Consider the following 15071-nt stretch of genomic DNA (forward strand, 5'->3'; position numbering starts at 1 on the left):
GCCCAGTGTCACAGAATTAGTAGTAGAGAAGTGTTAGCAGAATTCAGAGTCGAACCCACATCTCATTTCACAGTCTGGGGCTTTGGCTATAATTCCAAACAGCTTTCTTTGGGTCTTACTGTCTATTTATATTAATGTGTTTAAAACACATACATCTGGGGGAATGAGGGACAATTAGACATTGATAATTTAAATGACTGGATTTAAAATACATCTCCCAAAATGTGCTCAGGAAGCATAAGAGCCCCCCAAATCCATTTAATTCAAAACTTCATAGAGCAGTGGCCCTCAAATTTAACTGGTTATCAGAGTCTTTGGGGGGAGGTTTTTAAAAATACAGATTCTTCTTTCATTGGACTAGTGGTAGGGCCTGAAGAGTTATATATATATTTTTTTAAAGTCTTCCAGCTGATCCTGATGTTCATTTAGGTTTGTATCCATTGACCTGAAGGACAACACATTACATATAAAAGTTCTTGATCCACTATCTTGTCCACAGTCAGTAATCAATAGGCATTATTTTTCCTGTTTCCCTTTGCCTCACCCCATCAACTTTTTATTAAGTTTTAAAAACTCTTAGTAGCCCACGGACTATTACACCTTCCTTTGGAGTTTTCACCTGCCCTTTCTCACATGATGTGCCATTCATTCTTTTTTTTTTTTTTTTTTTTTAACATACTTACAGAAATTTCTATCTGGGTGTCTTTTTTTTTATTAATAATAAATTTTATTTTGAAATAAGTTCAATCTTACAGGAACAGTTGTAAAAACAGTACAGACCCCCTACATAGAATTTCATCATACCCTGACCCCCCTCCCCTGATGCCCTGATCCATCACCTTTAAGATCCTGTCACACCACTCTTTCTTTCCCTTCCTCTCTCCCTCCCTCCCTCCCTCCCTAACACCCATCATCTATTGCTCTATCATCTGAACATATGGGAGCAAGCTGCACATATCTTTGAACAGGCAATATAATTCACATATACCTTTCCCATGGACAAGAACATTAGTTTATGCAATCTCATTAAACGCCGCTAAGAAGTTCAAGAAATTCAACATTGATATAAAGCTTACATTCTGTATTTCCTTTTTTTTTTTTTTTTCCTTGTGTCCCAGCTGTGTCCCTTTGAGCCTCCTCTCCTCCGGCCTCAGATCCCGTCCAGGATCATCCTTGGCATTTAATTGTCGTCTATTTAGACTGTCTTATTTTTTTTTTTTTCAGTTTTGGAAAGATATATATAGCCTAAATCTTCCTATTCCACCCCTCCCTAGCATTCCCTTAGTGGGATTAATCACATTTAGAATGTTGCAATGCTATCACCTTCTGACCATCCATTTCTAGAAGTTTCCCTTCACCCCAAACCAAAACCCCTACTCTCATTTCTTAACTCCCCATTGCCCCTTCCCCCACTTCTTGGAACCCCTACTCTATTTTTTGTCTCTTTGGTCATATTCTTTGATACTTTCTTTGTGTTTACCATGGGGCTTAAATTTAACCTCTTAAATCTATAACAATCTTGTTTTTCTTTGAAACCAAGTTAACTTCAATAGGACGTGTAAACTGTGTTCCTATACTCCTCCATTCCCCCACTTTTATGTAGTTCTTGTCAAGAATTACATATTTTACATTGAGTTCAAAACCACCGATTTATCATTACAGTTTATGTATTTTAGATCCTGTAGGAAGTAAATAGTGGAGTTATAAATCAACCATACAGTAGTATTGGTCTTTATATCTACCATGTGATCTTTACTGGCAATCTTTATTTCTTCATGTGGTTTCAGTCAATTGTTTAGTGTCCCTTCCTTTCAGCCTGCTTAGGACTGATCTACTGGTGATGAAGTTCCTCGGCTTTTGATTGTCCGGGAATGTTTTCATCTCCCCCTCATTTTTATCTTTCAGGTGTTTGTGAATTCTCCAAGTCTTTGATGGTTATTGACTTCTATTTGTATTCCATTGTGGGCAGAGAATGTTCTTTGAACAAATTCATTTTTATATTTTTTATTTTATTGAGGCTTGTTTTTATGTCCCCGCATACAGTCCATTCTGGAGAAAGATCCGTGATCACTAGTGAAGAACGTGTGTCCCAGTGACCTGGGATGTAATATTCTATATATGCCTGTTTAAAGTCTCTGTATCTCTCTTTCATTTCCTTGTTTCTCTGTTGGTAGGGCTTGCTTTAGTATCTGAAGTAGGGCAGGTCTTTTATTAGCAAATTCTCTCAGCATTTGTTTGTCTGTGAAAAATTTAAGCTTTCCCTCAAATTTGAAGGAGAGTTTTGCTGGATAAAGTATTCTTGGTTGGAAATTTTCCTCTCTCAGAATTTTAAATATGTCATGCCACTGCCTCCTCTCCTCCATGGTGGTCGCTGAGTAGTCATTACTTAGTCTTATGTTGTTTCCTTTGTATGTGGTGAATTGCTTTTCTCTTGCTGCTTTCAGAACTTGCTCCTTCTCTTCAGTATTTGACCGTCTGATCAGAGTATGTCTTGGAGTGGGTTTGTTTGAATTTATTCTATTTGGAGTTCGCTGGGCATTTATGCTTTGTGTATTTATATTGTGTAGAAGGTTTGGGAAGTTTTCCCCAACAATTTCTTTGAATACTCTTTCTAGACCTTTACCCTTCTCTTCCCCTTCTGGGACACCAATGAGTCTTAAATTTGGACGTTTTATTTTATCTATCATGTCTCTGAGATCCATTTCGATTTTTTCAATTTTTTTCCCCATTCTTTCTTTTGTTCTTTCATTTTCTGTTCTGTGCTCCTCGAGGATGTTGAGTTGTTGTTCAGCTTCCTCTAATCTTGTATTATGAGTATCCAGAGTCTTTTTAATTTGGCCTACAGTTTCTTTAATTTCTGTAAGATCTTCTATTTTTTTATTTACTCTTGCAATATCTTCTTTATGTTCTTCTAGGGTCTTTTTCATGTCTTTCATATTCTGTGCCATGCTCTTCTTCAAGTCTTTTATATCCCATGCCATGCTCTCTTTGCCTGTCTGTAGTTCTTTGATTAATTCTGCCAGGAACTGTGTGTCTTCAGATCTTTTGATTTGAGTGTTTGGGTTCGGGTTCTCCATGTCGTCTGCTTTTATCATATGCTTTAAGATTTTCTGTTGTTTTTGGCCTCTTGGCATTTGCTTTACTTGATCTTTAATTTGGTAGAGTTGCAGTTTGGTGACATACACTTTCTCTAACTAACCAGCAGATGGCGTCCGTGAGTCACTTATTCCCCTCAAGTCAGTTCTCCCCAACTTTGTGTTATGTGGGGATCTGATTCTTTTGGGGTCCAATTGGTGCACTTAATTTGGGTGTGTTGTCGGTGCTGTCTGCCCTCAATGAGGGGCGTGTGCCTGAGTGGTTAGGGAGAAAGGGCAAGTTTAACAATCAGACCTCCCAGGTATTCCCAGAGATTTAAGGTTGTTCTCTGCCGCTGACACAAAAGTCCTTGGTATTGGTGTAGGTTCCCTGGGATTTCTGAGTGGATCCCCCCTCCCTGCTGTGCTTTTCCAGGACCTCTGTTGAGGGGGGGAGGGCCATGCCACGTCACAAGTGAGCGCCGGCCTCCAGGGAAGCTCTGGGTCGCCAGGCTGTGTAGGAGCGTTCCCAGCCCACTTCAAAGATGGTTGAATGGGACAAGTTAACTTCCCCCTTTCTGCACAGCTCCACTCTCCCAGCTCTGGGACAGTCAGCCGTGGGTGTATTCAAGGCCACTGTCCACGGCTGATATTGTGTCGTGTGAGCGGTGCTGCAGGAAAGACTCCCTGTCAGGCTGGGTTTCTTGTCTTGGTTCTGCGCTGCGTGCTTGGCCCCGGGCAGGAGCAGCCCCGCCTGCTGTGGTGACGGCCGCGAGGCTGGGCCTCTTGGCTCGGCTCTGCGCTGCGTGCTCGGCCCCGGGAAGGAGCAGCCCTGCCTGCTGGGGTGACGGCCGCAAGGCTGGGTTTCTCCCCTTTGTTTCCCTGGACCCGAGACAATCTGCAGTGGGTGTGGGAAGGGGTATCCTCCACCCCAGACACCGAGGCGTTAGTCCAGACCACTCCCATCTTATCTGCAGCTGTTCCCGGGCTTCTCTCTTTTTTAAAAAAAAAAAAAAAAAAACGCCAGCCCAGCGTCTCCCCCCACTGCAGCATGGCCGACTGATCAGCCTACTCACTCACTCATTTCAGAATGCAGACTCCTGGTTTCACCAAAAGCACATTCCCTGTGGCTTTAGCAGAACTTGTCCAGCTGGTGCTACTTTGGAAGTGGTGTTCTGGGTCCTTTCTGGTTTTTTATCTAGTGTTTTCCATGGAGGTGTACTTTTCTCTCTCTCACCTAGTCGCCATCTTAGGTTCCTCCTCGCCATTCATTCTTTATTATTTTTTGTTGTTGTTGTTGTTTTTTTTGTTTTTTTTATTTTTGTTTTTTTTATTTTTTTTTTTTTCCAAGCATGTGGTGATTTTTATTAAGAATAACTTTGGTTCTAAGAATTCCACCCTCGATTCTGTAATACTTTCCATTAAAAACAATTATACAAGAGCAAATACAAAAAATATTAAATTATGAAAACAAATCCATTAAGGCTCCCTTTATATATATTATATACACTCAAACAAGTCAAGATTTTTCAGAGTAGAAGAATAAAGTCAACTGTTTTAGCTTAAAAAGCAATGCTACTTCACTACTAGGAAACTATAAAACACTGAACTATTTTAAGAAAAGCATTGAGTGGAAAATGGAGCCAGTTTTGTCAAAAAGTGGCTCAAAGCACAAAACTGCTCAGGGGCTCGGGTCCTGGGGATGGGAATGTACATTCAGGTGTGAGGGGGATTGACTGCCTTTTTAAACTTAAGCTTGCTTGACCAGACCACTGCACAGCTTCTCTGTGCTCCCACAGCTCACTCATATAACATCACTTCACACTATTTACAAGTCATCTTTTGCCCAGACCTTGTACTTTTAACTACAAATAATTCTGCAGGTTTCTGTGGGAAATTAGGAGGGAAATGCTTTTGTAATTTCTTTCCCCCAGCAAAGACTGAATTCTAGGTAAGTTCTAGGAACAGAATTGGTCCTTCTAAAGGAGGCTGTTGGGGTCCTTGAGAGTTTTATCAAGCAGCAGAACTGCTTCTGGGGTACAGAACTAAACAACTGATATCCAGTTAGATAAAAGGATATCAGCCAGGCATGAATCTTAACCACATCGTTAGTCCATATACACACACAAAAAAAAATTCCAGTTAGTGTGGAGTCAGAAATGCACCAGTCACCACGCTGGCTTCCCTCAAAAGGAAGAATGACGGAGAGAACCATTAACTGATCCATCCTTCCAGAGCAAACTGTTACGTAGCAAAATTTTATCTTAAGCGGCTCATATTTTATCCAAATAGTACTTGCTGATGAGATAAAACAATCCATTTCAGGTGTAATTAACTAACATGTCGTCTAACTAGCAGTATCACTGCATTTACTTTTCTCTTGTTCACCGTGGGAATCGACATGAGCCAGTCGTCAACCATTAAGATGAAAGCATCTCCATAGGAAGCAAATTTCTACTAGGTTGATTCAGGATTCAAAAGCTCAGGATCCAGCATTCAATGAGCCTTTAAAGGAGATGTAAGAAGAGTCTTGAATGTAGGAATTACTGGCTGCCTCGTCCGTATGGAGAACATCCTGAACCATGCACCACTCAACTGAAAGAGCCCCCTGTGCTGATCACCCCTATAAAATGGATTTTGCTGTTGTCTGTCACTTGGTCTTTCCTTCAAAGTGTGCACTGGCTAAAATGAGGACCTTGGGCAGCCTCTCCCTTCACTTCAGCTTTTCCTGAGACACGATACAGTAGTCATCAACATCTTCAACAGTGTCACCACACGAAGGCTGGCGAAAAGTCCTTCTCCATGAGAAACAGATGAAAGAAAAAATACAGGCAAAGAAACATGTGACCACGAACCAGAAACTTCCAAACCTTGGATTCTAATGATATTCAAAATGTATGAATGCTACAAATCTTCCAACGAAGTCTCCTTGAGTCGACACTGGCTTCACATTAAAACACACAAAGAACGCATTGCCCAGCTCCCAATGGGAACTTTCCTTACACTCTCAGAAGAAATCAAAAGATTTTGGACCCTCTCCTTTTGACACGGGGTTGGGCTGTATGGACTAGTCTCTATTTGCCAAAGGAACAGGAGAATACATCATCTAAAAGTATATGTCTCATCTAACGCTGACATTTTAAAACAAAACAAAACACCCTTTTCATTACTCAAAGCAAGAAACGGACCTACACAATGCACCTCGTCTGTGCCGGAATATCATCATGTAGCATACTATTATATAGAGAACCAAAAAGGATGAAAATAAGATGGAGACGGATGTTAACACATTTTGGTTCACATGGTTTTAAACCTTCTCACCCTATTTCTGAATTCTAGTGCTGGGCCCAACAGTAACATTCCCTGGTGTCAATTCTAACAGGGATGGACGTATAAATTGAAAAAGAAAATGTTCGGTTCTCAAAAGAGTTCACAGATATTGGCTAGAACAGAATAAATGCAAACTAAGGCAAATTAAACTATCTTACAGATAACAAGAAGGATTAAACACAATTTCTTTAGCTTTAAACAAAAAAAAAGGCTCTGTGCCCCACTAAAGTTGGATTGGAAGGAAAACCAAACAGTGCAACCCTCAAGAATTTATTCCAGTGTCCTCTTCTTTTTTTAAAGTCTCTGAACACAGGTTCATTACCCCAATGGATGTGCTGGTCAATGTCCTTCATTTGGCGAATGGGAACTGCAGCCATCCCAGGCGACTCACCCACCCAGACGGCAGGGGGAGGAAAACCCAAACCTGTCCTCCGGACAGCGCGAGAGTCCTGTGGGCTGGACGCCCTTGCAGGGGCTCGTCCTGAGAGGAAGCGCTGAGGAGGGTCCCACGGACACGGCTGGGTGCGGACGGACTGGCCGTGCCAGGGCTCCGTGCAGCCCCTTAGGACTCCTGGGCCTGGGCGACCTCATGGCCTGTTCTTCGGAGATTGCCTTTGACCTTCACGAGCTCCGGGGCATTCTCTTGCTCTTCTTGTGACTTCTGCTTCTCGAGTTCCAGCTGTTCCAGCTTCTGTTGCCGTTTTAATAGTTCAATTTCCAAGTCGGATTTCTTCTTTTGTGCTTCTTCTTCCTTCTGCTTTATTACTTGGTCTCGTTTTCTCTTTTCCATTACCTTCTGCAGTTCTGGTTTATTCTGAGGGGCAAGACCTCTTTTCTGATTCATGAGAAGTTCTCTGTGAAGATCCTGATGGTTCCGAGATGTTTTGACAGGATTGATTAGTTTCTGAGGCCGAATCAGCTCAGGATTGTCATCTTCAATGTAGTCTGGCTCGGCCATGATGCTCCTCGGAATGAGATATGGACCCTTAAGGCCAGAGTCCTCAGACAGGCTGTCTCAGCGCGCACAAAGGGGCGCGGCTCCCGGCGCTGCGGGCGGCCGGCGGGGACGACCCGAACGCGGGCGGCGGGCGGGGACCGAGCAGCCTCCGGAGTCCGATCTGCGTCCAGTTCGGGCACCTCCTCGCCATTCATTCTTTAGTGATTGAAATTGATGAGTTGGGCCACAGTTGCCTGAATAGGAGTGGCCAGTGCTCTGGATAGTAAATTTTTAAATTCCACATACAAGTGCCAATGTTAACATGCTTGATTTTCTATAAGGCAGATGTGTTGCATATTCTAATAAACTTTGAAAAGGACAATACTATTAATGCTAACATCTTACTGGGTTTTGCAGACTTGCACCTACGTAATTGAAGGGATGTGTTCAGAAAAACATAGTGATAATTTGCAAATGATACAAGGACAAAAATATTAATAAAGTACCCTTTTTTTTTTATAATGGTGGGAAGGGAGTAGAATTAGAAAGAGATTGCAGAAGATCTTGTGACAGTAGGACTTCAAAATGTTTGTGAAAGATTTCCTCTCCTAATGAGGTTTAGACTGGATGTTGACCATGTCCAGTGGAGTGAGGGATAGAATGTGGTCACTAAAATATGCAGATAAATTGGTCTGTACCTCCCGTAAGTAACCTGGGACTACTGCGGGAGGGGATGGAAGGATAGGTCTAGTAAAATATTGGTAAAATTAGTCTTCTAATTTAATATGAGTGACAGACATGCATCCCTTTGTTGTGTGGGATGGCCATAGCTGCTAAAAGATTCACCCTCCTCTCCTGTAGGCCACAACCTGGGAATCCTCTCTGAGTTTCTCTCTTTTGGATGTGCATATAAGGGTCTGTAGCTATTAATAGAGAGAAAGGTAAAGAGTGACAAACCCTTTCTATCCACCCTCTTCTGCATAGCTCCTTCCTTCCTTTGCTCTTCAGATTTCAGAAGCCTATTTTTAATTTTAGTTATTTTCTTATTCTTCCAGGGGATGCATGAAGTCTGTGCTCTTCCAAAATATTATGGACAAGTCTTACTTCAGACTCTTGTATCATAAAATGTTAAACATTTAGGAGCTTAAGTAGGGGAAGTTATAGATCATCCAGTTCAGTTCCCTAACTTCACAGTTGACAGCCCTGACAGGTTCTGGGATTTTCTCAAAGCCACAAAATGCTAAGAGGAGAACTCAAAAGTATTAAAGATTGATTTTCACTGTGGAATATAAGAAGGGCCACTGAAGAGAGCCTTTTGTATTGCTGCAAAAATCTGTTGTGTTTAACCACAAAGGGGTTGGCATATACTTTAAAGACAAGGTAGAGTCCATTTTTCTTAATTAGGTCAAAGAGGAAAAACTACTGGAGAGATACAAAAAGCATTAAGAAAAGCAAAGCAACAGGTTGCCTTTGTGGCTAGTGAAAAACCTTAATGGGGGGATGAATAGGTAGTTCTAGGGCTAGGAAGTACTTTTAAAAAGAAGGGTTGGGGTAGTGGTGAGTTATAGGAAATAGAGATAGAGACTGTTAGGCATTTTATACATATTAACTCATTGAAAGATGTTTTGTTTTTTCCATTTTCAGATGAGGAAACTGAGACTTAATAGTTATACACACAGAAAATTACATCCCACAGGATTTGCTTTACCAGGACCTGGGACCATTCTTGGTAGCTTGGCAAAGAATGAATGTATTCTAAGAATCCCACATTTGAAGTCAACATATTTTTCACAGAGAAACCTTGTTAACATATGGCAGAAAGTTTCATGACTCTGAATACTTGTAGTTACATAGGTCTTTGTATACCAACCTATGAATTTGACTGCTATCCAGTACTAGCATGATTTCTGTGAGACAATACCTTTTAAGTAAGCAGCTTTCAAATAGACTTTGGCAACAAAACCCATTGCTGGGTAAATTGGGGTCTGGGGCTGTATGAGAAACATGATGAACCTTCCCTAGAGAAATCAAAGTCACCATTATGAGTATCAATTATAATTTTTAGTATCCCAGTATGTAAAAACAGAGAAAAGTTGAGCTTCTATAGGTGAAGTGGGGGTGAGGTGGCACCTGGGGGAAAGGGGGAGATTTAGGAAAAGGCTCTTATCATTTAAGTCTCTAATGAGGAAACAAATAGAATATTAAAGGGGTATAGGATTTGAGAAATGACGAATTAATATAGAATGTGGGGATTTTGAGACAGCTTGGTATAAAGGAGCACTCCCTCAGACCTTGATTTGAGTTTCTTTTTTAATTACTAGCTAGCTGTATGACCTTAGGCAAGTCACTTAGTCTTTCTGAGTCTCATCTATAAAATGAGGATAATAATATTAACCTTGTGAAACTGGCTTTGACTGCTCAGAAGTTTTTTTTTTTTTCTCCCAGTTTCTTTGAATTTCAGTAGTTTTAGTGGCTAGTGACTTCATGGCTAAACCATGAATTGGTTGCATGTGTTCCTATACTGAATTCTAAAGTATTAAAAGCTTACTCACTGAACATCTTCTTGACCAAAAGGGGGATGTGAAAGGAAATTAAATAAGCTTCAGTGGCAGAGAGATTGCAAAAGGAGCCAAGAGGTCACTCTGGTGGGCACTCTTACGCACACTTTAGACAACCCTTTTTAGGTTCTAAAGAATTGGGGTAGCTGGTGGTGGATACCTGAAACTATCAAACTACAACCCAGAACCCATGAATCTCGAAGACAATTGTATAAAAATGTAGCTTATGAGGGGTGACAATGGGATTGGGAAAGCCATAAGGACCACACTCCACGTTGTCTAGTTTATGGATGGATGAGTAGAAAAATAGGGGAAGGAAACAAACAGACAAAGGTACCCAGTGTTCTTTTTTACTTCAATTGCTCTTTTTCACTTTAATTATTATTCTTGTTATTTTTGTGTGTGTGCTAATGAAGGTGTCAGGGATTGATTTAGGTGATGAATGTACAACTATGTAATGGTACTGTGAACAATCGAATGTACGATTTGTTTCGTATGACTGCATGGTATGTGAATATATCGCAATAAAATGAAGATTAAATAAATAAATAAATAAATAAATAAATAAATAAATATTATGGCTCTAAGGACCACACTCCCCTTTGTCTAGTTTATGGATGGATGAGTAGAAAAATAGGGGAAGGAAACAAACAAACAAACAAACAGACAAAGGTACCCAGTGTTCTTTTTCACTTTAATAAAAAAAAAAAAAAAAAAAAGCTTACTCACTGAAAGGGGCATCAGAAAACCACCATCAGCTACAGACCAAAGAGAACTTTTATACCTTTATCATGACAGATTTGACCCCCAACATACTGTTAATTTGGTTATAAAGGGATTATATCCTTTCCTTATCTCTATGAAATAGTAGTTAGTGAATTGTTCCATTATTAATTAATTTTTTTATTTTTTTCTAGTTATATAATTTTGGAGAGACAGTTTCTATTGTTTTTTGGACAGACACTTGGAGACCAGAAAGTTTCTTTGACAAAGTGAAGAAGAACAGACAAAATGGCATGCACACATTATGCTTACTAGGTAAGAGATTTGGAGTTTCCCTGAAGTCACACTATGGTGTTGTCATATTGTTCTCATTTCAGTGGAGGTAAGAAAGGACAAATCTAGCCATTCTGGGAACGCTACATTCTTTCCAGTACTCTCAGGGACACATGCATCTTCTTTTCTGCATACAGCATGGCTGTGCCACACACACACTACAGCTCATGATGCCCCCCTTATGTTCTAATAGATCTTTTCCAGCATCGCGTATCTTACCCATTTTCCCTCAAGTCCTGTTCTTCTCAGTTTACTGCAATTCAACAGACTTGTATTGAGCATTTATTCTGTGCCAGACTTCATCTGGTGTGTTCCTATGAATGGTCTTTGGCTACTATAGTACTGATGCTATCAGAATCATAGGATGATAGATCTGAAGGAGACTCTGGAGATCGTCTTATTCAAATCAGTGTTACAGATGAAGAAATTGATACTCAGAGACATTAAATCATTTTCCCAAAGTCACCCAGCTAATTGTTGGCAAAGCTGGTTAGAATCTAGGTAGCTGTTATTCACAGCTCTTTTCACTGTACCAGGCTGCCCAGATCCTCTTTCCTGTCTATGAAGGAAATAGCCAGCATCACTGTTTCTCTATATATACCAATATGATGGTACTGATAGAGCTTTAAAAGGGCATACATTTCATTTTCCATTAGAAGCACTGGAATTGTACTGATTCACCTTTGCTAGCCAGTTTCTGTTCTAGCAACATATGTTGTAGTACTGGTATGAAAGCTTTAATCTGTGGCTGAAGAGCAGACCAGAGCTAATTGATCTTTAATAACTTTGAAAAGATACTTACACTTGAAATCAGAAGACCAACCTCAGTGCTGTTACTTACGAGTTGGAAAATATTGTGAACATTCCTTAACCGTTGCCTTCATATTTATCAAATAGGAATAAGCCTTCTGGCTTCAACAAGTTGTTCACAGCAGTGCTTCTCAAATTACTTGTGGTGAAGAACAAGTTTTGTATTTTTTTTTGTATGTTTTTTAAATTTCTAATCCTTTGTGTCAATGTCAAAATTACTACAAATGTTTCTAAACACTCTCATTCCTTAGTTATTTCATCAATTGGCAATAACAAAAGCTCCCATGCTAAATTAGTACTCGGATCACATTTTTAATAGAACTATTTTAGTGATACCTAAAATCAGATTGCACAGCTTCTGGGCAGAGAGTGAACCCATGATTAGTACCTCCGATATTCAGAAAATTAGACTCCTGTTTGCCAAAAATTTTTGGATTATTTGCTTAATATAGCCAGATCTCTATTATTCAATAATATGTAATTTATGCATTATCTGAGCCCCAGTCAAGATCTCTCTCTCTTAATAGAAAATATTATAATTCAGTTTTACTAATGGTTGGCATTTCTTAAGGGGCAGAAATTGGAAATTATTATCTCGTGCAAGGGTTTGCAAACTAGGGCCCACAAATTGAATAAAAAATACTGCCTGTTTTTGTAAGTAAAGTTTTGTTGAAACACAGCCATGCTCATTTATGTATTGTCTGTGGCTGCTTTTGTGCTACAATGGCAGCAGTGAGTAATTTTATGGCACACAGAATCTAAAATATTTTCTGTCTGGCCTTTTATGGAAAAAGTTTGCTGACTCCATATTTAGAGTGAAATTTTATCTAATCAGATACAGTATATCCTAAATCCCTCCAGTGACTCTTTCCCATTACCTTGTATTATTTTTTCAGTCTTACCAACCATCTTAATGATTTTGTTATTATCTTGTTTTCTACCCTGTTTCATAAGAACATTGTTCTCTCCTAATTTCTACTAGAGTCCAGCACAGTGTAGCAGCTCAATAAATAATTATAGAAATTAGTTGGTTGAAATGTCTTTTAGTTGATTTTCTCAGACATCTTACTATTCACTGGTACAGGAAATCTTTAACTCTTGCTGTGTTTTTTTTTCACTTCCAACTAGAACACATTTCTTTTATTCCATTCACAGTGATACCTAGCTAATTCTAGATCTTATCTCCCCAGGCCATGACTAATTGTCTAATATTTTTTGGCTTATGTGCCTGTATCCCACCATTAGCTGCTGTAATATGTTTTCTTACTTCAGCTTGTTGTCAGTGCAATTTATGTACTTTATTATTTATTTATTTATTTTGGTTTGTAGTTTTGTCCTTGGATTTTTCATGTGGAAAGAGACCAGTTCTTACTTTTTGGTTGTCCCTACACACATTCTAAGGTACTTGTTAGTTATTGTTGAATGTGCCATCAGATATATCCATCTTGTCTTCCCTAACTTAGAACCAGTTAAGACAAGCAATGGTTAGGTCAGAGTACAATGATAGGGGGAAGGACAGCTGTTAAAAGGACTTCTGTTAAAGGAAGAAGTGGAACATAAACCTGTGGGATGAAAAAAATGGATATTCCTTGGAGGTCCCATATCTTTGTATCCGTGTGTGGGTGTGGGTGTGTGTGTGCCTGTGATTTACAACAGGACTGAGGGCTTTTAAAACAGAATAGGGAGAGAAAAGTATAAGAGGCAGGCTACCTGATAATCTCCCCATAGTTCCATAAAAAATGGGGTGGGGAGGTGGGGAATGAATGGGTAGAGCAGCCTTTATCTTTTGGGAAGCTTTGGAAAGGCATGTAGAAAATCAGTTTACAGATATTTATTGAGTGCTGGCCGTATGCCTAATGTGGAGTTAGGTCTGTTTGGGATAGTATTAGACATGGATCCTGCTTTCAGGTGTTTGAAATCTGGTTTGGAACTAATATGTTACACACATGAAAGTTTAAAAAACAAGTTCTATTGTATGGCGAAGCAGGAAGGACAAACCAGAACTTTGGCTCTTATGCACTCTATGAGCTGCCTCTTTTCCTGGCTTTCCTGGGAAAAGACAAACAAGGCTAAACAATTTGTCTTCCTTGCTCCATTAACAAAAGCAGGAACAGGGCGTGAAGTATAGGATATCATGATTTTAAATCCTCAACCGTCAATCTCATCATTTTATCATCTGGAATTCTCATCATTTAATTTAGCATGTATTTATTGAATGTCTGCTTTGGACCCATCCCTGTAGGGATTATTGAGATTAAATCCATGGTAGGAAACCACAGAGAATTTAAAATTTATTTGGCAAGACGAGACTAAGGTATATAATGTAATTAGAGATTGATAAAAAGTAGCATTCATTGCATAGATTTTCAAAGAACAGAGCATTTGAGGGGGGGTCAACAAAGCTAAAAGTGGATAGATTAAGAAGAGTTGTTGAATTGAGTGTTAGAGAGCCACACAACCAAATTTATTCAGTAGACATGGAGATCTAATGGGTGCTTTGCATTTTGCTAGGTCCTGGGGATATTAAGATGAATAGGAGCTTCTAGAAGCTTACAGTCTAGCAAGTAGAAGTAGAGAGGGGGGAATAATTATGGCCTCTGTGAAGATAAGGAGTAAGTATTAAGACTGGTCTGGTTGAAGATATGAGACTAAATCACTAATGCAGTCTTATGCCTGTAAAAATTCTCCCCAACATTCATTTTTAATATCAGATTCTGTAGAGTGTATCACTGAAAAAGTTAAAAAACAAAACAAAATAAACCACACATACCTTGAAAATGTTAAATTAAAAACCTTATTATCACAAGTAACATTTCAGAATTAATGTGTTTAAAACATTTTATAGAAATATCATTTAAAGTTGAGTTACGCCATTAATTGTCTGCAGTCCACATTATCGGTAACAGATATGCAGGATTTTCCCCATATGTGCCAAACAAATAGGAATATTAAATAATTAATGATACTTTGAACCTGAAAAATACTTGTCACCACTGGTCCCAAGAACATTTAGAAATACATATGAGATAAATCTCTGCTATTCTTTCCATGCTAACTCTTAGTATCTTTTATAAGAAAAACTATCATAATCACTTAGAATGTCTTCAGGAGCCTATCAAAAAGAAGACCTCTCAGTTACACTATATTTATTTTTGCAAAAACAAACTTTGGCTGAACCATTTTGTTTTCAGCATATAAAACAGGAAGCAGCTGTTGCCCTTGCTGTTGTGTATTGAGTTCCTGTTAAAGTGTAGAGTGGTTCTGCTTTTTTACCTTTTACCAAATAGTTCTCTCACCACCAGTGAT

The 15071-nt window shown here is 39.3% G+C and overlaps 2 protein-coding genes across 4 annotated transcripts in view; one reads left to right on the forward strand and one right to left on the reverse strand.

Annotated features, from left to right (window-relative positions):
* The window catches only part of DPH5 (diphthamide biosynthesis 5), a 46914-nt gene that overhangs the window by 24541 nt on the left and 7302 nt on the right, over positions 1 to 15071 (forward strand). For all 3 annotated transcript variants that reach the window (XM_037826522.1, XM_037826523.1, XM_037826525.1), the window contains exon 5: positions 10817 to 10937. In XM_037826522.1, the coding sequence (XP_037682450.1) occupies positions 10817 to 10937 (121 nt within the window). The remainder of the gene's footprint in view (positions 1 to 10816; positions 10938 to 15071) is intronic.
* On the reverse strand, positions 4633 to 7540 carry LOC119526956 (protein FAM107B-like). The gene has a single exon (XM_037826526.1). The coding sequence runs from the start codon at positions 7360 to 7362 to the stop codon at positions 6967 to 6969; it is 396 nt and encodes a 131-aa protein (XP_037682454.1). The 5' UTR covers positions 7363 to 7540; the 3' UTR covers positions 4633 to 6966.

The sequence above is a fragment of the Choloepus didactylus genome, chromosome 2 (genome assembly GCF_015220235.1).
Source record: "Choloepus didactylus isolate mChoDid1 chromosome 2, mChoDid1.pri, whole genome shotgun sequence".
In the NCBI taxonomy this organism is placed as follows: Eukaryota; Metazoa; Chordata; class Mammalia; order Pilosa; family Megalonychidae; genus Choloepus; species Choloepus didactylus.

What these genes read in the sequence shown, in the direction of transcription:
- LOC119526956 (XM_037826526.1), bottom strand. Translation starts at nt 7,362, where the DNA reads ATGGCCGAGCCAGACTACATTGAAGATGACAATCCTGAGCTGATTCGG.